Source organism: Rhinolophus hipposideros, assembly GCF_964194185.1.
Source record: "Rhinolophus hipposideros genome assembly, chromosome: 11".
NCBI lineage: Eukaryota > Metazoa > Chordata > Mammalia > Chiroptera > Rhinolophidae > Rhinolophus > Rhinolophus hipposideros.
In genome coordinates, this window is record NC_138057.1 from 58,936,973 (window position 1) to 58,960,187 (window position 23,215).

At 46.2% G+C, this 23,215-nt stretch overlaps 1 protein-coding gene across 2 annotated transcripts in view; it reads right to left on the minus strand.

Annotated features, from left to right (window-relative positions):
• Positions 1 to 23,215, minus strand: part of ABCA1 (ATP binding cassette subfamily A member 1) — a 122,935-nt gene that overhangs the window by 27,395 nt on the left and 72,325 nt on the right. Inside the window, exons 12-29 of one of the 2 annotated variants that reach the window (XM_081065652.1) lie at positions 20,089 to 20,286; positions 19,171 to 19,376; positions 18,437 to 18,613; positions 16,606 to 16,828; positions 14,727 to 14,948; positions 12,771 to 12,975; positions 12,222 to 12,335; positions 10,230 to 10,401; positions 9,064 to 9,195; positions 8,093 to 8,235; positions 7,704 to 7,841; positions 6,590 to 6,810; positions 5,169 to 5,247; positions 4,126 to 4,328; positions 3,834 to 3,882; positions 3,527 to 3,640; positions 2,330 to 2,478; positions 503 to 627 (exon numbers count right to left, since the gene is read on the minus strand). In XM_081065652.1, coding sequence (XP_080921778.1) covers positions 503 to 627; positions 2,330 to 2,478; positions 3,527 to 3,640; positions 3,834 to 3,882; positions 4,126 to 4,328; positions 5,169 to 5,247; positions 6,590 to 6,810; positions 7,704 to 7,841; positions 8,093 to 8,235; positions 9,064 to 9,195; positions 10,230 to 10,401; positions 12,222 to 12,335; positions 12,771 to 12,975; positions 14,727 to 14,948; positions 16,606 to 16,828; positions 18,437 to 18,613; positions 19,171 to 19,376; positions 20,089 to 20,286 — 2,870 coding nt within the window. Of the gene's footprint in view, positions 1 to 502; positions 628 to 2,329; positions 2,479 to 3,526; positions 3,641 to 3,833; positions 3,883 to 4,125; positions 4,329 to 5,168; positions 5,248 to 5,274; positions 5,348 to 6,589; positions 6,811 to 7,703; positions 7,842 to 8,092; positions 8,236 to 9,063; positions 9,196 to 10,229; positions 10,402 to 12,221; positions 12,336 to 12,770; positions 12,976 to 14,726; positions 14,949 to 16,605; positions 16,829 to 18,436; positions 18,614 to 19,170; positions 19,377 to 20,088; positions 20,287 to 23,215 lie in introns of both variants that reach the window. The other variant, XM_081065653.1, reaches the window with a different exon arrangement.

Genomic DNA, 23,215 nt, shown 5'->3' on the forward strand with positions numbered 1-23,215 from the left:
AGAGTAGCTGGCATTTTTGTCTAAAGAACAAACAGCAGCTAACATCTACAACTTAAAAGACTAGATAATAAATACATGAATTGTACTTCGCAGAAAACAAGAAGCTGGAGATGAAATGCGTTGACAGGGTCTGGAGGCCCCCTGTTGAACTACAAAATTACGACATAGCTCTGAAAATCTACATATGTTACAGCTCGATCCCAGATTTGTTTGCAAGGGCAGAGTATGTATGTGAGGCACAAAGGCCTGTTTCTGACAACAGCAGTATGAAAAGGAAAGGAGTTCAAAGGAGGCAGCAGAAGACGGGCCTATTCCTTCCGGTTCTGTTCACGGCTGTTCTTTGCATATATTAGGGGTTTGTGTCAGGGCTTCAGCCACAGCTGGGAAAATCCATTCCACTGTGTGATTCTTAAGTCGACCTCCCGCTGGCCCTTGGCACAGCAAACACCCTTGGTTTGCCCGAGCTCTCCGCTCTCCTTGGGTGTCGAGAACAAGCACATACCTGACAAATGTGTACTGTTCGTTGTACATCCAGGGCTGCAGTTCCAAGCTGGGGTACTTGCCAAAAGGGGGCACGATCAAGCTGAACACCAAGGCAATGCAGACAAACACAGCTGGCAGGACAATCTATAACCATGGGGTGGAAGGGGGAAGGCCATGTGTTAGAAAGGTGGCCACGGGGCAAGCCCCAGTGAGTCCAGCCTGCCTCCCGGCCTAGCCAGCATGCAAGAGAGGAGTACAGGGCCCATAGCTGAGCACAACCGAGGCATCATGGGCAGGTTCAGAGCAGCAGCCTGAAAACTAAACCTCTTCCCTCCAGGGCATTTCTGGAAGCTGGCAGCCCAAGGCCAGAGGGTACGGCCACCTGGCAGAGGTATCAAACTGAGAACTTCGCGGAATAAACCATGATCACAGGCAGGATGACTCAGAACATTGGTTCCTGCCCTCTTCCCCCGGAAACCTGAGAAAGACCACACTGGGCCATGAGCCCAGCTCAGCTCAGAGGAAAGCTGAGAACAAGCCCTGGGCCAGGAGCGAGGAGACCTGAAGTTGGTTCTCTCTCTACAAGTATATCCATGAGAAGTCACTTCCCCACTGGCCTCAGTTTTCTCATTTGTAATCTGCAGGCTGAGGCTAGATGATCCATTCAGATCCCATACTGTGATTTAAAAAAACACTCTATACAATGTCTCCATTGAAAGGGAACAGCAGCCATTGTCTTCCCCATGACCTCAAAAAGCGTAATTATCTACGTCCTTATTAAGTAAGCCACCTCAAACTTGGCACTCGTACCTTCTCTGACGTGCACGTACTTCAAAGTAAACTCTAAGCTCCTTCCATTCATTCCTGAGAAATGTATTCTTAAAAAAATATGTAAAGATTCAAATGCTACTTCTGGTTCTAATGTTCTGCGGTTTCAATGCTGAAAATTATCACTGAGTGATTAATTCAATGGAAAAGTACTGTAGTGAGAATTATTTAATGATCATTACAGCACTATGTAGTAGTATCATTATCACAAGTCCACCAACAAGGTAACTGAGGCTCAGAGAGATTGATTAAGTTGCCCAACTTCACACAGCCAGTAAGTAGCAGAACGAGAATTCAAATCCAGGTCTGTATGCTCCGAACTTATACTCTTTGCAGTACCCACAGTCTGTAGGGAAGAATCTCTGCAGGCTCTTTCTCTATACTTCCCAATTTTATAGAGAGGAATAATTTTACCCCTCCTAACCAAGCAAGTTAGCATGCCAACACTGACATGCTAGCAACAGTGTAACGAGTCTTCTCCGCCTGAAATATTTTTCTGATCACTCTGGTTATCTTTTCGATCAGTTTGTAGTTAAACGTCAATTTGGAGAAAAACCAAATTTCCAGTAAGTTCATATGTCAAGTGCATCTGGGCATATCACTTAAGTTATGAAAGTTTAATTTGCCTAGCCAGTTTTTCTAAATTTTATCTTTGTCACATTCTCTTCTACAATAAACACACACACACACACACACACACACACACACACACACACACACACACAGTAATTTCTAATGTGAGGCCCATTCTAAGCACTTAGTCTAATCTTCATAACAACCATATGTCACAGGTACTATGATTATCCCCATTTTACAGATGAGGAGATTGAGGCACAGAGAAGTAACTTGCCAGCAGATACACAAGTGCCAAGAAGCAGAACTGGGACTAAAATACAGATACTCCAGCTCCGGCATCCATCTGATAACCACAACGCTATCCTGCTTTCCACTGAATGGGGATCCTGCGTACCCCCCGCCCATGAAGCCTGAGTCCTTTACCTGGAACAGCATATCTCACCTGAGCAAAGAATCCCTTTCGACTCCGTCTGGCAATCAGCAGCCTCTTCCACAAAAGGGCCACAAATTGCTGCTGTGTGAGTTTCCAGCCTTTCACCTGGTAGGAGCCTTTGCCATCTATTCCACTGAGCAGGTCTGTTTCTCTGGATTCTGCAAGAAGCCAACACTTAAGGTCATCTATTATCTTAGTCACTTTTGACATCACCATGCTTCTCCCTCCCGCATCTTCAGCAACCATCCTGGAGGCTGAGTTTGAAGGTAAAAGTATCTCAGGAGTAAAGGGCTTTCCTGACGAATCCATGTTCAAGAAAGTCATGACTCCAAACGTGCAACCATAGCAGTCTCTGCCTCAGTTCTTATCTGACAAGTGCAGAAAATGAAGGTGCCTGGAGACAACTGCAGAGATGTGTCCCCACATAACTGCGTGTCACATCCAGTCCTTCAGATGACTCAAGTTATCCTCAGGCTCTATGAAACAGGCCATGGACACGGGCTGACAGACGAGAACACACAGTGGTGATCTGTCTCCAGTCTGTTATACTTTTGGTAAAAGGTAGACACATCCAAGCACACTAAGTCCTGACAGTGCATGACGTCAGGGAGAACAGGAGAGCCACACACTCACACAAGCAGAGACTGGGGCAGTCGGAAAGGTTTCTGTTCCTACAAATGTTACAGATATCCTCATCTTCAATGAACGATTCCTTGCTGCAATGCTTTGACATCTTATGAATTTGCTTGATTTCTTACCTCCCCTTCTCCACTCCAGCCAAACACGCAGGGACATGCTCATCCAAAATATTGAAATCTAATGGGACAGTTAAGTCTAAAAGCACATTCACCTCTCTGACTCTTTCAAAATCATCCACCCATCCAAAGAAGATTTATTCAACAGTTAAAAACTGGGACACTACAGAAAAGATAATGGATTCAGAAGACTGAGGGACCATGCTTTGATGTGTATCTTGAGAGAAAAGATCTCAGCTCAATGAAGAAAGTGATGAGAACAGGCTCTTTCAGGGTTGACCATAAGCACAGCATTGGAAAAGGGAAAATAGCTTTTCTCATTTTCTCACTTCCCTTTGGGCCCTGTCAGCATCTATCATCCTGGTTCAAGGCCGTCGAAAGAACACCAGAGACAAACATAAGAGAGCAATTCACTTTCAAGCAACAGAACACAGTTCTTGCCTAAACGGACCTGGGTCTATGTCAGAATCATTCGGATCAACAGCATCGTCCTCAGTGAATGGGCGGAGACAGCTCTGCCTGTCCCCGAAGACCCGTCTGTTTCGTCTTGCAGGTAAGGTGCCATCTGAAGGCAAAGGGGAAGAATTCCACATTTTACTTGATTTGTAACAAAACAAACTCTCGGCATCTGTATCAAACCTATACACTAAAAGAAAGAATGGAATAAAACAGTTCAAAGGGAAAGGCACAGCCCTGGTGAGCTAAGACAGCCTGCAGGCGGCACAGCCCAGAGCCTGTGGAGCCCCCTGGGGGGTTACCTGACGTCTCAGCATCCACGCCACTCTCTTCAGCCACTTTGAGAAATATCTGAAAGATAAGAGTCATTGAGAATATTATAAGCACCATGTTAGGAAAGCAACCACCACAGCCATGATTATTACATGACTGAATGGTAGGCTAGTCCCTAAAGACAAGAAGTAGAAGCTTCATTTATCAATAATACTTTGTCAGAGTCTCTTGGGAGACAAACCATTTTTCTTCAGTGGTGAGGCTATCAATCCAGACAATCATCTACGAATTAAAGCTATGGCATTAGGACAATTCACTTACTTCTTCCAGGGTAGTCTCTGAGATGCCATAACTAGAGATGCCCAGGTCTGAAAGCCGGTCATCAATTTCATGGAAGAGTTCCACGAAGGCTCCCTCTTTGGCAGCTTCATAGGGTAGCACGTAGGTCAACTCATGCCCAATGTCTTCTACCAGCCGGGCCTCGGACACATGCTTCCTGATGAGGTTGGAGATGGCAGAGACATCTGTAGGGACCAAAGCACAAAGACGGCTCAGTCAGCTCAGAGGCCCCACATAAAGGGCCAGCCATTCCCTGCCTTCTCCCTTGGCCTACTCCTCGGAAGCCCACAGCCCATGCGCTACACCTGTCGCAGATACTATAGTCATTCCACATGTTCATCTCTGGCATGCGAGTTCCTGGGGACAAGGACTATGTCTCATTCACAGTTCTATCACCAAAGCCAGGGACACTGGGGGTTGTCAGTGCATGGGCCGGTAGACGGGCAGATGGAGGACTCTGAGGTTGAAAGCCTGGTTCTATTGCCTAAACTCTAGGATTCTTCAATGAAAAACTTGATTCAACAAACCTTAAAAGATTCTTCACTCTCCCCTAACCTTTAAAGAAAGCTCCTTCTATTTACCTCAATAGAAGGTTAACCAAACAGTTCATGGAAGGAGAAGTCTTCCTGGAAAATGTCGGCTGTTAGGACTGGGCAAACACGACCTTGGTAAAGGCATCTGTTCCATACGTGCTAGTGGTGACACCGGCCTCCTCTACACACGTCCAGCTGGCTATTCCTGACCTACTAGGCTCTCACCGTCCTTAGGTCCTGAGCTCCAGTCCCTTCCCATTGGCGTGGATCTCGGCTCTTCAATCCCTTGATCTCAAGTGTCCAGCCTCATCCACCACCCCCGTTAGGGATCTCCTCTCCCACAATCATCTCAGCTGTCTGGGACACTGCCCTGTCAGCGCCCATTTATTTGGGACCAAGCCCCAAGCTTCCCAGCAAGTGTTAGGCCAGTCCGCCACCAAGCTGTGCCCTCTCCCACAGCCGCCCAGCCCCAGGCCCAGCCCAACAGCAAACCTTGAGTCAGCGCCACCAGCCTCTGCACTTCTCCTCCTCTGCCTCCACTCCGCCCAGCTGGGGGAAGCTCAGGCACCACCTGAATAAGAGACCCCAGAGTCCTTACCGATAGTCAGCGTGTCACTTTCATGGTCGCTGCCCAGGCCAGCATCAGAACTGCTCTGAGAAACACTGTCCTCCTGATGGCAAAGAAGGAGGTGAGAATGGGTCAGGGACCGAGCAAAGCAGAGCTGTCACCACCTTCACCAGGGAGGGCTTCCAAGAGGCTCTGCTATGGGAGGACTGGAGGAAGAAGCTTCCCCTGACAGGCGTGCAACTGGGCAGCCATGGTTTCTGAGGCAACTGTCTGACGTGTGTGTGCTGTGGGGATAGCCTCACCTCCTCGAGGTGGGAGGTCAGGAAGCAGAGCTTTCAAAAGCACTGTGGCCTGCCAATGAATGACGTCACCAGGCACTCGCGGCCGTCTGAGGCATGGGATTTACCTGGCTAGTGGTCTACTTCAGTGCTTCTCAAGCTTTCCCATGTGTTTAATCACCAGGGCACCTTGTTAAAATGCAGATTCTGATTTAGTACCTCTGAGGTAGGCCCAAGTTTCTGCATTTCTAACAAGCTCCCTAGTGACCCCAATGCTGCTGGTCCTCAGACCACACTCGGAGCCACCAGGTACTTGTGCAAAGGGTAATAAGTTCAAGGTTGGGATGTCAATGCTTTTGTTTTCAGCCACTGGTTTCAACACACAAATTTCAAGCATGTACTGTGGTACAGAAGAAAACGTACCTGGTTATTGGGTTCTGGTCCCACCTCCATTATCTGCCTGCTGGGTGAATTTGAATAAACTACCAAATCACTACAAGTCTCACTTCCCTCATCTGGGATAGTAATTACAATATTCTCTTCCCAGGGTTACTCTGCACTTTGAGATGATGTTAAATTAAAAAAAAAAAAAAAGAGTTTGTAAATGACAATAATGCTACAAAGAATTAATTATTATCCTTGTTTTCTTTTATGCCCAGAGTCTGCTAGAGTAAGTGTCTGGCAGGAAATCAATGCTCGATACACGTTTGCTGCTATGCAGGTTAGACGTTAAGGTCAATGCGATTCCGAGGTAATGAGCAGGAACTGCAGGGCATTCCGCAGCCAAAGCTCTTAACTCTTGGCAAGTCTCTTTCCTTCAACAGAAGGACCTTCTCTGCCACTCACTGTGCCCCATAGGAAGAAAGAAAGGGATTCCACAGAGCTAGCATGATGGGAACGGAAGCCTCCTGACCTTTCCACGTACGAGGTACGACCGGATTCCCAAGGGACCACAGAGTAAAGAGCTGGGGCCTCAACGTGGCAGAGTGGGATGGAGACAGACAAGCCATCCACAGCCAACAAGTCCTGACTCGTGGACCCAGCACCAGCCCAGCACTGAGACTCACCTTTTTCAGGCACGACACAGTGCTACTACTATTTCGGCAGGAACTGAGGGAGGATTCCACATCTTTCTTGACGAGGGTGAGGTAGTAGCCTGTTCCCAGCTGGTTCTTCAGAAACAGGGAGGAGCCCACACAGCAGAGCTTCCCATGGGAAATGATGGCAATCCTGTCCCCCAGGATGTCCGCTTCATCCATGTGGTGTGTGGAGAGAATGATGGTGCGGCCTGCCGGGCACAAACACAAGGTCGTGGGACAGGTGAGACCTGTCGATTCTCATTGACTGCAGTGGCCAGAATAAAGAAATACGAGCAGGGGCAAACATGGAAGAAAGATCTGGAAGCCGGTGTGGCCATGACCTCAAGGATGGCAAAGCTTTGGGTATAGCTACTGCATCTTCATAAAGGTAAGAATGGGATCATTTATTTGGGAACTCATTACCTGCCAGGCAGCACACTAGGTGGCCTACGTGCATTCTCATTTAAGGTAATATTCTATGAGGTAGGCACTACTATTAATACAGGTAAAGAAACCAAGGCAAGTTAAATGACTTTGCCAAGGTCTCAGGGCCAGGCAGAGCTGGTTCCAAAGCCTGTATTGTTACCATAAGGTGGGAACATAATATACCTTCCGTATCTCTAAGCAGACTGCCAAATCATGCCCCTGCACCTCCCCTATCCACTCATTTATTCATCCACTCTTCCAACAGCCATAAATTTAGTGCACCACACTGGGGACAGAGATGAACACCGGTACTGTGTCTGCTCTCAGAACTTCAGTCTATAGGGGACATGGTTATAATACACATAGTTAAGTTCTTTCCTATAGGTGGCACTGGTGGCTGTGGGAGCCCAAAAGAGATGCCCCTTTTCCCCACTTCCCTTCTTCCTGCATGCAGGCCCCTAGGTAACGAAGCATAAACGAGTGCCTTGTAAACCAGGCCTCCCACCTCCATACATGGGTGAGCACAGAGCTTTTAAAAAACAGGTTGTACAGTTTCCTTGAGTAGCAACTCTGTTGCTATAGCGAGAACAGCCACTAGCTATGGCCTTACTTCTAGAGCCTCTCCCACCTCCCCTCCCTCCCAGCCCAGGACACAGAATAAATGCACCTCAGTGACCTTGTCGATATTTCAGCAGGAGCTCCCATATTCCCCTGCGGGAGTAAGGGTCTACACCAGCTGTCGGCTCATCCAGAATGACAACCTTGGATCCCCCAACAAAGGCCAAGGCCACGGACAGCTTTCTCTGCATTCCACCTATAAGAAAGAGAGGGCGGATTAAGGTCCAGCCATCCAGCCACACAGTGAGTGAAGACAGAAATGGCAAGAGAAGAACAGAGGCACCCCTCTGGGGACAGGCCAGAGACATGTTTCTGTCCCCCCTCCCTTGAGAGGGGATCCTGGGGCAGCTAGTGTGTGTGTGTGTGTGTGTGTGTGTGTGTGTGTATGTGTGTGTGTGTGTGTAGGAGGAGGGGAGACGGGTGCAGGGAGGCAGCTCTGGGCCTCACCTGACAGCTGACTTGTTTTGCTTTTCAGTTTGCTGGGTGGCAAACCGACATCCAGGGCCATCTGCTCCATCTCCGCTTTCACGTGCTTCTCTGAGAGCCCTTTCAGGCGGGCGTAGAACCAGATGTGTTCTTCAACAGTCAACCTGGGGACAGAGAGTAGGTCAGCTCTGGGCCTGCAGGATGCATCAGAATATAGTGCCTCTTGACCCAGAACACAAGGGAATGGGTGCATTTTTCTTTCTTCCTCCCTTTTTTCTTCCTGAACTTTACCAACTTCTGAAAAATAATCTTCAGGAAGGATTCGAGAGAGAACAGCAGTAAGCAACCAGATGAGCTGCTGAAGCTGAGATGTGACAAGTCACTTCCAGCCTATTCCCAGCAGGCCGGGCCACCATGCAGCACACAGCTGCAGGTCCCCAAAGGGCCCTCTCCAAAATGCCATCCACCAAAAAGCTGGTTCAGCAGTAACCCAGGAGCAGCCCTCCTGCACTTCAAAGGCCCTCAGGCCCTGAGAGAATAAGGCTCCTATGGAAGACATGAGCCCGAGCTGCTCACTTTAGATAAAAGGAAATTGGGGCCCAGCAGGGAAAGTCCTTAGCCAAGGTTACAGAGCTCAGGTCTTTCTCTACTCCCCCATGGGGGCTCCCTGGGGACCCTTACTTGCTGATGGGACAACCCAGCATCAGGGAGGGATGGGGCAGGAGGAAGGATGGGCCAAGTGGTCCTCCAGAATGACAATAATGACAAACACAATTTCCCAAGTCCCCATCCACCGAGTGGACTGATGAAACACCTCCCTATCCAACAATTCACCTCCTACTTTTCCTAAAACTGAGGGGCAACCAGGTCTCCACGTGTCCACAGAGGTGAGGCCTGCCACCCCCACAGAAGGTAAACTGTTTAAGTCCTACTCCCCCCATGACTCACACATCCAGAGAGGATCTGCTCCTCAGCACCCCACTACTACTCACATGTCAAACAGTACATTGTGCTGGGGACAGACACCCAGGTTCTGCCGGATGGTGCTCAACTCAGAGCGAATATCTTTCCCCAGGATGTAGGCAGTGCCCGAGGTGGGCGGAAACAAACCAGTCAGGATTGACCTGAGGACAAAAATGTTAAAGTACTGGAGTCAGTGTTAACCCCCACCTGCACAGAATGCTCCATTCCAGTCAGCAAAACCCAGCACAGACAGAGCCGACGCATCAACCCTCCCACCCATCCCCATTCCTCTCTAATGGTCTCTAACACCCCCACAAAGCGAAGAAGTCTTTGCTTTAGTGAATAACTTGGAGTGGGCCCATGTGTTGGAAATGACAATTTCAGTATGAGCATTTTTTTAAATGAAGAGTCCAATTTGCAATGGAAAGTACACTTGAAGATATACATTTTGTGTGCCTAAGGCTATGTCCATGTAAAATGGACAAACAAGGAGAAATTATTCAGAGATAAAAATAAGGAGAAATTATTCAGAGATAAAAATAAGTGGTAGAATTTTTGTACACTTTTTAAAGATTTTCTACAATGTTCATAATATATTGATTGCACATTTAAAAAAAAGATAAAATAGGAAAAGAAGGTCACCCCCAAAGATATACTCTTTGCAATGGTTGGGCGACCATGCTGAAAGCCACTGAGGCTAACTCTGGTGTTTCTATGGCCCATGTGCCCTTTTGAAGCTGCCCACTATAGGGCCCTTGTAGGGCCAGGGAAGAGAAGCATAGCCAGCGGCCCAGCTGTTTCTCATATCTGCTTAGAGACAGAGTGCCTGGAGATTACTATCTCCCTCCAACACATCTAACCTCTCTTCCCAAATTCTTGCCTCATACTTCTGAGCAAACCTGAGCTTCAAAGGAGACCCTTTCTCAGAGCTGTCATAGCCTCAGGTTCCAAGAAGGCTGCCTAATTCTGGGAATGGTCATCAAAAGGCCCCCAGCCTGTTTTAGCTGAAGAAATCATATGTAGCAAAAACTAGTCCTCAGAAAGCACTCTCGTGATTAGAAAGTATTTTCACACTCATCAACTTCTCAAATGACCTTGCCTCAGTGACCAATGCAATGTTCTTAGATGTGAAATTCCAACTGCACTACAGAATCTTCCTGTGGCTGACTGTGAGAAAGCTACACCCTCTTCTTACATGGTGGTGGTCTTTCCCGCTCCATTGTGACCCAGGAAGGAAGTGATCTGGCCCTCATAGAAATTCAGGGTCAGGCCATCGACAGCCACCTTCATGCCATCTCGGTAAACCTTCATGAGATTCTGAATGGACACACCCAGTTTCAGGTGAGTGGGTTCCTCCTCCATGCAGACTGTGAGGAGAGAGAAGATTGGAATGACCACACAGAAAATAATGATGAGGGAGTGTAAAGATACAGGGGTTGTGCTTCTACTTTTGGAACTGTCCTCTCTGCATGGCTTCTTCTGGTTTCTCAGGAAGGTCGGCAGGCTACAAATATTTATTTAGCGCCTGTCTGGGGCACTGAGGTTGGTGATGTAAATACAATCATAAAGCAGGATTCACAGTCTATGGGTGGCAGGAAAAGACTTGACAATTACAATATAGGATGCTAAGAGCTGTTTAAAGAAACACATCCAAAATGCCGTGGAACTATGGTAGAACCACTTTGTGGAATACTACTCAGCAATGAAAAAGAATGAACTGTTAGTACACACCACAATTTGGATGGATTGCAAGGGAATTATGCCGAGTGGAAAATAAAAGCCAATCTCAAAAGATTATATACTATATGGTTCCATTTATATAACATTATGGGAATAATAAAATTGTAGAAGGGGAGAACAGACTATCATAGTTGACAGGTGTCAGGGATTGGGGAGGAATGAAGGGGGCTGTGACTATTATGAGATAGCATGAGGGAGTTTGTGGTGATGGAACAGTTCTGCATCTTCACTGAGCCAGGGATTATGGACCTACACCTGTCCATAAATACTAAATACACACACACACACACACACACACACACACACACACACGAATGCTTGTAATACTGGTCAAATCTGAAGATGGTCTATGAAATGTACCAATTGGTTTTGATATTGTACTATAGTTATGTTAGGTGTAACTATTGCAGGAACCTGGGTAAAAGGTACAAGGGAATCCCCCATACAATATTTTGCAACTTCCTGTGAGTTTACAATTATTTTAAAATAAAAAGGATTTGGGTTTATTTTTTAATGCTACGGAATCTCAAAAGGAGGGCATGGCTGACCACCTGGGAAGTTGAAGGGCTACTCAGGGGAAGGGCTTCTGAACTAGATACTGAAGAGCAAGTAGGAACTTAAGGCAGGCTAGTTGGAGAGAGGGCTCTCCTGTGAGGAAAGAACATACAAGGCATGGAGATGTGGGAGAACATGACATGTTCTGGCAGCTGTGAGCAGTTCTAGGCAACTGATACAGAAGCTAAGCAGAGAGAGGACACTGGGCAAGAAGAGTGGGCACAGCAGGAGAAGCAGTGGTTGGAAGGAGTCTGGTGTACCATGCTAAGAAACGTCAGCCTGTACTACTGGTGACTAGGGCAAGGGCGCACAATAGGTCAGCAGAAGAGAGGCTTAGTAACTACTTAGGAAGCCACACTCACTGAACACAGAGAGAGAGTCTCCCTCCCAGAACCTGAGCAAAGAGCCTAGAAGGCAAGGCCCCTGCTGACCCATAGGCCTCTCTACCTGTAGGTCAGGAGCCAGGAGAGGATGAGGGTTGGGGAACGAAGGGTGAGAACACTAAGAAGAACAGGCTGAGCTCTTAACAGGCAGCAGCCACTTGGTGTCAGCCTACCTCGGTACATACATCTATCACCGTGACAAGGCAGGCAGCAAGGTTATGGCTCCATAATCACGGTTTTCTTTATCTCTTCCTTCTAGCTATTAGAACGGCATGGAAAGTGTGTGGTGGGAAGATGAAGGGGGAGGTGGAAGTACAGACACACAGAGTCACTTTCCAAGAAGCCAAGAAACGTCTCAGGCACTCAGATGGTGACCTCCTGCTAAGGCAACAGCACTGGACACAATCAGCATGGGAGGATTTGGAAAGGGGCATCGCGTGTGATTTCTCTGCCCCTGGAGTGGTTTTAGACTCTTGTCCCCAACAGTCAGCGGGGGCAGCAGCACTTACTTTCTGATACTCCCTTCTGGCTGGAACCAGGATGGCTCTTCTCATCACATTCCTCACCGAGCCAGTAGGACTTGGTGCAAGGAAAATACCAGGGCCTGGGAATTCCGTACTGGCCTAAAAGCAAAGCACAGGTGTGAGTCCAACTCAGCTACACTCCAGCATTCCCGAGGTATCCCAGCTAAACCCACTCGCTCCTTGACACAGCCTTCAGAGATGGGACAGTTCTCTCATTTGCAAAAACTGGTTATAACAGTAACTCCTTCAGAGTAGCCTCATGAGGATTAAATGAACGAAACTATATGAAACACTTTGCACAGCACCTGGCATACTATGCTCAGGAAACAAGAGCTATTATTAGCAGTCAGAGTTGTCCTTTTGGCATCAGCTGCCTCTCCTTGGTCTATATATTTGCCATAAGTCTAAAGCCCTAGCCACTTTGCAGGGAGTCCCAGGCCCTGCAGAACCTCCAGCTAAAAGAAAGACAAGCTCTGCAACTACACATCATATTTCCCTAGAAGATGGCTAAAGCCATGTGGGAGCCCCATGTACCTGGGAAGACAGCCTCGATGTACCACGTCATCACCCCATAGAGGAAGGTGTCAAACAGCATCATGGAGACCGAGGTGGTAAGGTTGAAGCCATCTTCCTCCAAGGGGCTCTCAAAGAGGTTGTCCCACTGCACCCCAATGCCCTGCTCCTCGAAAAGGGCAAAGTACTCACAGCCAAACCCAAAGGCCACAGGAGACAGCAGGCTCTGTGAGAAGGAGGCAAAAGTCACTTATCCATCTCCTTGTCTCTCTCATTTTTCTAACACTTCTAATGTAAATTTCACCTGGAGAAATTTGAATTTGCAAAATGGATCAATTACAAGACATGGAAGCATTCACCTACAGAGTCCCTTTAGGGGAGTGGGCTCCTTGGCAACATATAAAAGGATTCTATTTATAACCACTCATTATGCACACACATTTCAGAAATGCATGTATGATGAAGTACAGAACTTTTGGAATTTTATGATTCCAAAGATGCCCCAAGGGCTCAACAATCTTGTGCCCTACACACACATACTCTTACATTCATCAAGGTCTTCTCAAGGCCCCTGCTCAGCCAGTGATGGCTCATGTCAGAGGAGCCTGTCTGGGCCTGCTGATGTCTCAGGGGTCCAGACTGAGGCACCTGGAGCACTCTGTGCGTAACTCTTTCCTTGTAAGTGACCCAGGAGATAGCTGGCAACTTGCTTTTATACAGGTTTGCACACCCTCGAAGGCCCCTCCTCCTATGTACAAGGGGAGGAAATGCTGGAATCAGGGATCTGTGGGGAGATGGGGCACCTGCTCCTCAGTCTTTTTCAGTTCAGAGAACATTATTCCAGCGAAATCCCATACTGGACACAACGGAAGACAAGAGTCAAGAAGGAGCCATCTCTGAAAGGAACCCTCATACACTGTTGGTGGGAATGTAAACTAGTGCAGCTGCTATGGAAAATAGTACGGAGGTTCCTCAAAAAATTAAGAATAGAATTACCATGTGACCCAGCAATCCCTCTCCTGGGTTATCTATGCAAAAAATCTGAAAACATTTATCCATAAAGATTTATGTTCATTGTAGCATTATTTACAGTGGCCAAGACATGGAAACAACCAAAGTGTCCTTTGATAGATGATTAGATAAAGAAGATTTGGTTTATATACAAAGTGGAATACCACTCTGCCTAAAAGAAGAAATAGTGCCATTTGCGACAACATGGGTGGATCTTGAGATTATTATGCTAAACAAAATAAGACAGACAGAAAAAGTCAAGAACCATATGATTTAACTCATATATGGGATATAAAACCAAAAACAACAAAGGAACAAGACAAACAAAGAAACAAAAACTCATAGACACAGACAACAGTTTTGTGGTTACCAGGGGGTAAGGGGGGAGAGGGGGTATTAGAAGAGGGAAAAGAGGGTCAAATATACAGTGATGTAAGGAGAACTGACTGGGTAGTGAGCACACAATGTGATATATACATGATGTATTATAGAAATGTACACTTGAAACCTATATAATTTTACTAACAATTGTCACAATAAATACATAAATACAAAAACAAACAAGCAAACAAACAAACAAGGAGCCATGTCTGACCTCAAGAGCTTTCCGTTCTAGCTCTGGCTATGACTTCACGGTGAGCTTAACATGGTCAATGGAGGTGGAGATGGCATCTATTGTCTAAAGGTGTTCCCCAATGCCATTTATCCCCAGCTGAGTTTATGGTACAGTCTGGCTCCCTAAACAATTCCATTTGATTCCATTCAACCAGCATTCACTAAGAGGACTAAAGATAATTTAATAAGACACAACCCCTGCCTTCCAAAAGCTCAGGATCTAGAACTGAGGCTCAAGTCCCATGGGAAAGAGACTATCTCATCTTCTGTTCTCAGCTTGGACTGCCACAGGGAGGTGAAGCACTAGGAGTGGCTGTGACAGCAGCCACTCCACAAGGGCCAGCCACTCACCGCCAAGATCTTGAGTGAGAAGCCCACGTAGTCTTGCCATGCCACACACAGGACATAGGGCAGGTATAGCGTGAAGTAGATGATACCCCCACACGCTGCTGCCAGGTTGGCTCTGGAGAAGAGTGTGCTGATCAGGAAGCACTGCAGGATGGTCACCACGGCGAACACGGACAGAAAGACAAACACCACGCTGGGGTCGCTGTAGGGCAGCAGGTTTCCTAACTGGGAAGGAAGAGATCCAATAAATGTGCTGCTTCAGCCAGCAAGCATGTCTCTGCACGATCTATGTGAAGACGCCAGCGCTTATTCCTATCCATCTTAGAGATAATACAGGAGAACAGTGATGCTCATGTTTTCTGATGAGGAAACTGAAGCACAAGGAAGAGAAATGACTAGCCCAAGACCACACAGCAAAAGAGTGGCGGAGTCAGGAACAGAACAGAGCCCAGGATTAACAATCATCAAGGTTCATCTCAACGGACAAAGTTGTTGTTTCTCCAAGAAATACCATTATTACCTCATTTCTCCTTTTATAAGGACTACGACTCTTGGCACAAAGGAAACGTTGTGAGAGATAGCAACCTACACAACTTCTCCTTCCAAAAGCCAAGGAAAATGTCCAGGCAATCTTAATAACCCCCTTGATAACCTGTGGAATCTGCATTCCCATAATCATCTAAACTCCTGTGGACTTTCAAGTTTATCTCCAGTAGCTGTGCATATTTGAGCAGGACTTGCCAGTGTGTAGTTGTCCCACAGCCGTTCTCAGGCACCTGCCGCAGGGCCACCCCTCCCACCCGTCACAGAGCTCAGGCCCTGCAGTCAGACAGCAAAGCATGAGAGGAGCTTTGACTTGAGCAAGAACTACTCTGCCAAACTGTCGGATGACCTCAGCGAAGTCCTTAGCCCTCCTCGGCCTCATGTCCTCGTGTGTTAAATGGGTTAGTAAGCATATAAGACAGCACATGTGATGAGCTTTAAACAGTGCTTGGCAATTACTCAGTGTTCATTGGTAATGAACAGTAACTAGTATTGAAGTAAATGTTAGTTCCTATCCCATTGCACTCCCCCCTTTTTAGAAACACTTATTTTTATATGGTGCATCCTGAAATGAAATGCTTGTGGAGAAAGGAAATTGGCATATAAACTTATGAATGCATGTGGTGAAGGTAGAACATCACCGCCCAGAGTCCCCTTCAGCAGACAGCCCCCAGATATCAACTCTTCTGGTTTTTTCACTGCTGCGGAAGGCCACCTGGCCCTGGGGAACACACACTTTCCATGACTGACAGAGGGGCCTGGGGCATGGATGACAGGGAGCGAGGCCTTGGGGGAACCTAAAGGGCTGGCCATTTCAGTCAGTGAGAGATGACTGACAAGCCGTATACACTCCAGAGTACCCATGGGGTTGGCCCTGCGTCGCAGTTCAACTCCTCCCTCTGCTCAATCCTGCATCCTCCCCATCCCTTCCACAGACGCTGAGCCCTAATAAATACTCAGATGCCAAACTCTGTTTCAGCCTCTGCTGCCAGAAAACCTACCCTGCAGCAACATGTATCCTCCTGATTAGTTTCTAGATATTGCAGAACAATCACCGCCCCATATGTGTATGGTAATGAATAGTTCTCAAATGCTCCCATACACTCTGCCAAGGAGACAGAATGGCATCATTACATGTGTGCTTAGCTGGGAAGTGAGCCCTTCGGGTTTGAGTCCTGCCTAACTGCGAACCAGCCGGGCTGACCTTGGGGAAGCCACCGCCCCTCTCTGGGCCTCACTTTCCCCACCTATAAAGTGAGAGCACGGCCCCCTGCCTCCCTCCCAAAGAATCCCTGCTTCTCTTCTCCTCACACAGCCCGACTCGGGGAGGCAGCCTTACTTTCAGGATGACCACCAGCAGGCCGGCGCTCACGAGCAGAGGGATGAGGCTACTGATGAACCAGCTGAACCACAGGATGCCATTGTCCAGGCCCATGATGCGCATGGTCTCCTTCAGCCGCGCCTCCTTCTCGTACACGATGCCCTTGATGATCACAGCCACAGAGTAAATCCACGCCAGAGTCATGAAGAGGGGCATTGACCGGCTCATCACCCGCAGGAAGCTGGAGGCCCCGGGGAAGGGGTAGGGGGAGAATGAAAGACAAGTGTGAGCCAGACTCATGGGCCAATGCCTCCGGGCCTGCATGCGAGAGAAAGCACCACCGCTGAGCCAAAGACGAGCAGGCGCCTGGATTCTGACACATACAGGTTATCGTATCAAATGCTTCAGGAGCAGTCAAGAAAATCAGACGAACAACGTCTGATTAGTGACAGAAATGAGACTAACAAAGTATTGCCGAAATAAACTTCTTCGGGGGCTTGCTTTAGCACTCGGTAACTGTGGAATATCATTAAGATAAACGTGGGTGATTCCAAAGTGCTCATGCAGGAAAACCAACGCATTCTCCCATGAAAGGTCAACATCTCCAAGGTCATCACATCTCACTATGGACCTGCCGTGCACAACCGTTATGACAGAGACTACAGAAATACACAACAGGCAGCTCTTGTCAGTAATATTTCAGATTCCAAACTAGAATAGGAAATGCAGAGAAGTAAAAGGGACAGAGAATCTGGACCCTGAAACTCAAAGTTCCAGCTTTAGCACTTATGCGCTTACTGCTAAGTGACAGTAGGCAAAGCTCTTAATGCGTCTGAAGTCCCATCTTGTACTCATCTAGACATCCTTTCTAGAGTAAATCTTGGCTCAGGGGGTCTTTGGGAAAGTCTTGCTTTGCAAAATTCTGGCTAATCTTTCTGAAGGTGAAAAACAAAGTAATTGCAGGTGACATGGAAAAACTAGTGAGCCATGCAAGGAAATAGATTTTTCAATGCAAAGCAGAGAGCAAATGTGAGGGGAGGAACCCTGCTCCTTCCTCAGTCTGATGTCTCCTCTCTCTCTCTCTCTCTCTCTCTCTCTCTCTCACACACACACACAGACACACACACACACACACACACAACAACAACAACAAAGAATAAGAGAATTTCCAGAATTTGGAAGACACATTACATATTTCAGATGCCTGCAAGAACTATACCTCTGCCCAATCTCTCTTACAAGAAATCATAAGATCCGAAGGCACAGTTCCCACAATGACAACTTGGTAGCAGAGTAACTAAATACTGAACTATTATCTTGAAAGTCTAAGATAAAAGGGCCTTGTTCAGTTTTATTTTGATTGTTCCAAAATGTGGTTGACCACTTATAGAAAGGAAGTAGACAAATTTACACGAAGTCAGCCTTTATAGGTCTAGAACGTCGTTTCTGCATTTGGGGAACGTGTGCATGTGCTTGCATGTGTTTGTCGTGACATATTTTAAACTTGTACATTGGGCAAATTTTGACCAAAAAGGTAGAGTATAAAAAATAAAAGTTCTGGTACCCACAGACCAGAAAGGAAGGAGGATTACCAGTGTGTGTGCCTGTGCGTGTCTCTGATGTGGCTCAAACTGTCAACGACTAACATCTGGCATCTCATTTCCTGAAATCTTCACAGAATTGCAAAAAGAATTTTTGTCCATTATCAACACACATGTAAAATAATTAAATCAAAACATTCTGTCTCCTCCCTTGGTGTGAGTGTGTGCTCATGTGTACGTGTGTCCACACTCCACCTGGGAACAGTGTTAACCAGTTAACTAAAGATGGTGGCTTACAGGTAACTTACATGTCATCGACGTAACAGGGGTAGGGCATCTGCTGCACATAGACACCAGTTTTCTTCTCGGTGCCCGTCAGCACCCTGATGATTGCCTGCTCCACCACATCTTGCAAGTAGGCGAAGCCCCCCCAGACGTACCGCATGTCCTCAAAGGGGTCAGCCCGAGGACCAGGGTCCCAGTACCTAAAACCAAACCACAGGTGCTCAAACATTCCTTCGAACCCATCCCATACAATCAAAAAAAGTCTAATCACTGACAATCCCATCACCATTGTAGAGCCACTGTTTTTATTTTTGTATCCTACCTCTGGTCTCAGTTGACATGTACACAACATTTTGAACAGATATATTCAGAATGAGCATACCACTCGTGAGTTTGGTTTTTTCCCCCCTCTATTGGATACCTAACCTTGTATCAGCTAGACATACCCAAATGGACCTAACCACTTCCTTTTACATTGATTGCTCCTTTTTATAAAGGATAATGTTAGCACAAGGAACCTAAGGCCTTTTTTCTTCTTCTTTTTTTTCTTTCTGTTAATTCCCTTGAGTGGGATTGCTAAATCAAAAGATATTTTAAGACCTTTTAAAATATAGTCTCCATCAAGGAATGTGCCAATTTCACCAAAATCATGCCACCAATTTGAGTTTCTACTTATTACATAAAATTAAGTATCTCTAGTCATCGTAACTGCTCTTCAATTCCCCAAGGCTGGCTGGTGTGATGGGATTCCACTTACCCATCCTTGATCTTATTCGTCCTCTCCACATTGTCAATGTCCATTCGGATCTTGTACTTGACATGATGGGGCAGCTCGGCACTGCCGGGAGTAACTCCCGTAAACACGATTCCAGCCCAGAACTTCCTCTCATCCAGCAGCTCCATGGATTTGTTGATGAGCCGAACTTCTGTTGCTATTGGTTCCAGCTTATTCAGGTTGACACACTGAAGGAAGAACAGCCATCATGAGAACTCTGGTGTCCAGAAAAACAAGCAGTGGCCCAGGCGGACCCTATCCTACGAGGGAAGAGCTGTGTGGCTTGTTTATCCTCACTATAAATCCTCTCTAAAGTTGTTTTCCAATAGTGAACTGAAAATGATATTTTTAAACTGAAATTTACTGATAAGTTATTAACATTGATTTTTATGGCAGGAAAAGAGGTTGAAACAATGATCGTGCCTCCTTTTCCTCTGTTTTCTTACCAATTTTTGAGTCATTAAGAACTAATCAAATAAATAGACCCAAAAAACCTTTTATTTGCCCCTGTTAAGTGACATAATTTTTAAGACTAAATTTTTAAACTGTAATCTCTCCAATTAGATTTTAGCTAAATTTCATAAACAATGTCTTAAAGGGCTGCTTTGTTGCCATTCGGTATTGGAATATCAAAACAGTGGGAACCCTAGAAGACAATGGGCAGAAACACTTCTGAGTCAGATAGAGTAAAGCTAGAGTTAGGTTTGTTTATTTACTCATTCAGTCATTCAACTAACATTGAGTGCCTTTTGTACACCAAACTCTGTGTTAGGTTTGAGGAATACTATTGCAAATCAGACTATACATGATTTCTAAAAATTTCTCCAATCTGATTTACTGCACCATCTCAGAGAAAAAAAACCCAGTGTTTTCTAAATGATCCTCAGAACAGATCCTCACCTCCATGAAGCGAGATATGGTCTGGATTGCCTGGTTGGTCTCATTGAAAGCCTCTCTCCAGGTGTACACAGAGCCATTAGCTGACGGGACAGCCTCTGGGTGTTTGGCCAGAAATGCCATGATGTCTTTGGCTGTCCAGTCTAAGCCGGCCAATCGCTGTTCCCAAAAGTGGTCATTGCCTCTGCTGTTCAAGAGCGTCTGCCATTCCAACGAGAAAGCATAGCAGTAAACACCAACAACGTCTTGATGAGCACATGTGACTTACAAAACCCTGCACATACTTGTACATTGTCTCTTTTTTTTTTTTTTAACCTCACAGAAAACTGTGAGGTAAATAACAGTGTCCCCACTTTACAGATGAAAATATTGGGGCTGAAAAATTAAAGAACATGATTTTAACCAAGGCTGTGTCATAATGCGTATAGGCATGGAGCTAAGACTCAAAGTCACACTAGTCTAAAACCAGAGTCCATGTTTTCCACTGTACCAAACAGGCTGACAGTATCAAGTACAGTAATAATAATATAGTAATTCGATTATTATATTGAATTATTGATATGCTTTACCTCATAGAAAGAAGGTATCTTCAATAGCTCCCATCTTACAAAAGGGAAAAATGACATTCACAGAGGTCAAGTGCCTAATATAAGGTTACACAGCTAGTAAGTAGCAAAGTCAGGATATGAAACATGGGCTCTGATTCTACTGCACCTTCCCACTGCATTATATTGCCTTCCTCGTTTGAGACCCCGTCTGATGACTCCTCATAAAGACCCTAGCTCTAGACTGAATGAAGACAAACCCACTTTTGCTGTTTAGTTTGGGAAAATAATGCTGCTAATAAACCAAGTAAAATATGATCTTTCCCAGTTGCAGGATACGTGCGTCATGATGCAAAGGCCTGTCTTCCATTTCTTGTTCCCTAGCGGTTGGTTCCCCCTGTGGATGAATATGGAAGAGGACAACCCAATCTGGTGTGCTACCAGTAAGTCCAGAGGGCTGGGGCAGAGGCCTGCACAGATGTGTGCCCCCCCCCAAAAAAATGCGTGAGCTTCAAACTCAGCTCATGGAACAGGAGAAGCAACTGCAAAGAGAGGAAAGGTGAAACTCTGGCTCGACCGAAATGGAATCTCTGAGGGACCAAACACTGTGACTTTTTAAATCAGCCTTATTTCTAATAACATTGTGAGCTTTTTTGTTCTCCCCATGTGGTTTCATATTTATGATCTTAATGGAAGCATAATGATTTTATAGAGTACATATAATTTCGTAACTATTCTCATACTGCTAAGCATTTAGCTATCCTATTCCTAATTTCTCACAATAACAATTACTATAGCAATAATATTTTCTCTCCTACAGTGACTTCTTTCTTTAAATGATTTCTGTAGGACACATCCCGGAGGGTGTGTGGAATGGAGGTATACAGGATAGCACCTTTTCTATGGTTCTTGCAATTGTCATCCCAAATTGCTTTCCAATAGGGAGTAACAATTTATACTGTCGTCAGTAAGATATATACTTTTGTTAACATAAATAGGTAGAAAAGTGTACCTCACAAAAGTTCACAATAGGGAATAACAATTTATACTGTCATCAGCAAGATATATACTTTTGTTAACATGAATATATACAAAAGTGTACCTCACAAAAGTTCACAGGGTATGGGCTAGCAATCTTCAAATGACTTTATTTGGAGACTTGAACTGAACGAATAAGAGCTGAGTGAAGGCATTTGGGGTGAGACCTGTCCTGCCCAGTGTGGCTTCTGAGCAATATGGCCAAGGAAGCAAGATCAGAGCAATATGCCCAGTGAGATCCCTGATCACACAGCCATTCTAGGGTCCTTGAGGGGACCAAAAGACCTAAAGTCACCCGTAGGAGTGGTAGCCAGAGAGAAAGCAGGGCCTTGATGAAGGCGGCAAAGAGCAACTAGAGAAGAGTTTAGTATCAGTGGGTTCCATCCGGATCTGTGGGGTGATACAGTGGGTCACAAAGCCACAAACAGCAGAAAGATAAGAGCTAACACAGGGTAGAATGGTGGCTGCCAGAGACTGGGGGTGGGGGCAATGGGGAGGTCAAAGCTTGCAAAGTTTAAGTTATGCAATCTTAAATAAGTTCAAATGTACAGCACGGTGACTATAGCTAACAATACTGTACTCCATGTTTGAAATTTGCTGAGCAGTAAAGATGTGAGATGATACATATGTTCACTAGCTTGACTGTGGTGATCATTTTACAATGCAAATGTACATCAAAACATCAAGTTGTACACCGTAAATATATACAATTTTTATTTGTCCATTATACCCCAATAAAGCTGAAAAAAAGGGAGGGAGGGAGGGAGACAGGCACCGGACGTGAGGCTGCAGGGGGTGCGGAAGACTAAGAAGCCCAAGCTTGTAGCGTTAAATAAACACTCCTTCATAGGGAAAGAAAAGATAAAGGAGAATCCTTCAACTTCCAACCACGGGCTGATGAGTCCCTTCAGTGTCTCCCGCCTAAACACCCTCTGCTCTCCAGGATCCAACACCCATCGGCCTATCGGAAATCCCTACCATCTACCAGGTCAAAATAAAACTCACCCTGATGCCTCCCTGTCTTTCACCCCTCCACAGTCAAGTAGTCATCAGGCTCCACCTCCTGCCAGTGCCTTGGCCACCCAGTCGGGTAACTCCCACCCTGCTCTCTGCCCTCTATCTTCCCTCTCTCCAATCCACTTCTGTCATATCAGAGTAACATGTCTACATCTCCCCTTGCTTAAAACCCTTTCGTGGTCCCACAGAGCTTAAAGTAAAGGTCCTTGGCCTGACACACAAGGCCCTCCAAACCACATACCATGCCTTTCTCCCTAACTATAGCTGCTACATTTCCCATTGCACATCCCGTGTAATGAATGCCATGGTCATGTCTACAAGGCCTTGTCCCAAAGAACAGGCCACACTCTCCATTTAAACACCTACCTGCCTACAGACCGAAACTCATGGAATCCCTTCAAGAGGGCCCCTCGGCATCCTACAAGACTCACAAGGCGAGAAGTCCAACAGGGAGAAATGTGGATTCCAAGGAGAGGACCAGAAAGAAGAGGCCTGAGACCATACTTCGGTCTATGTTGCTGCCAATGGCT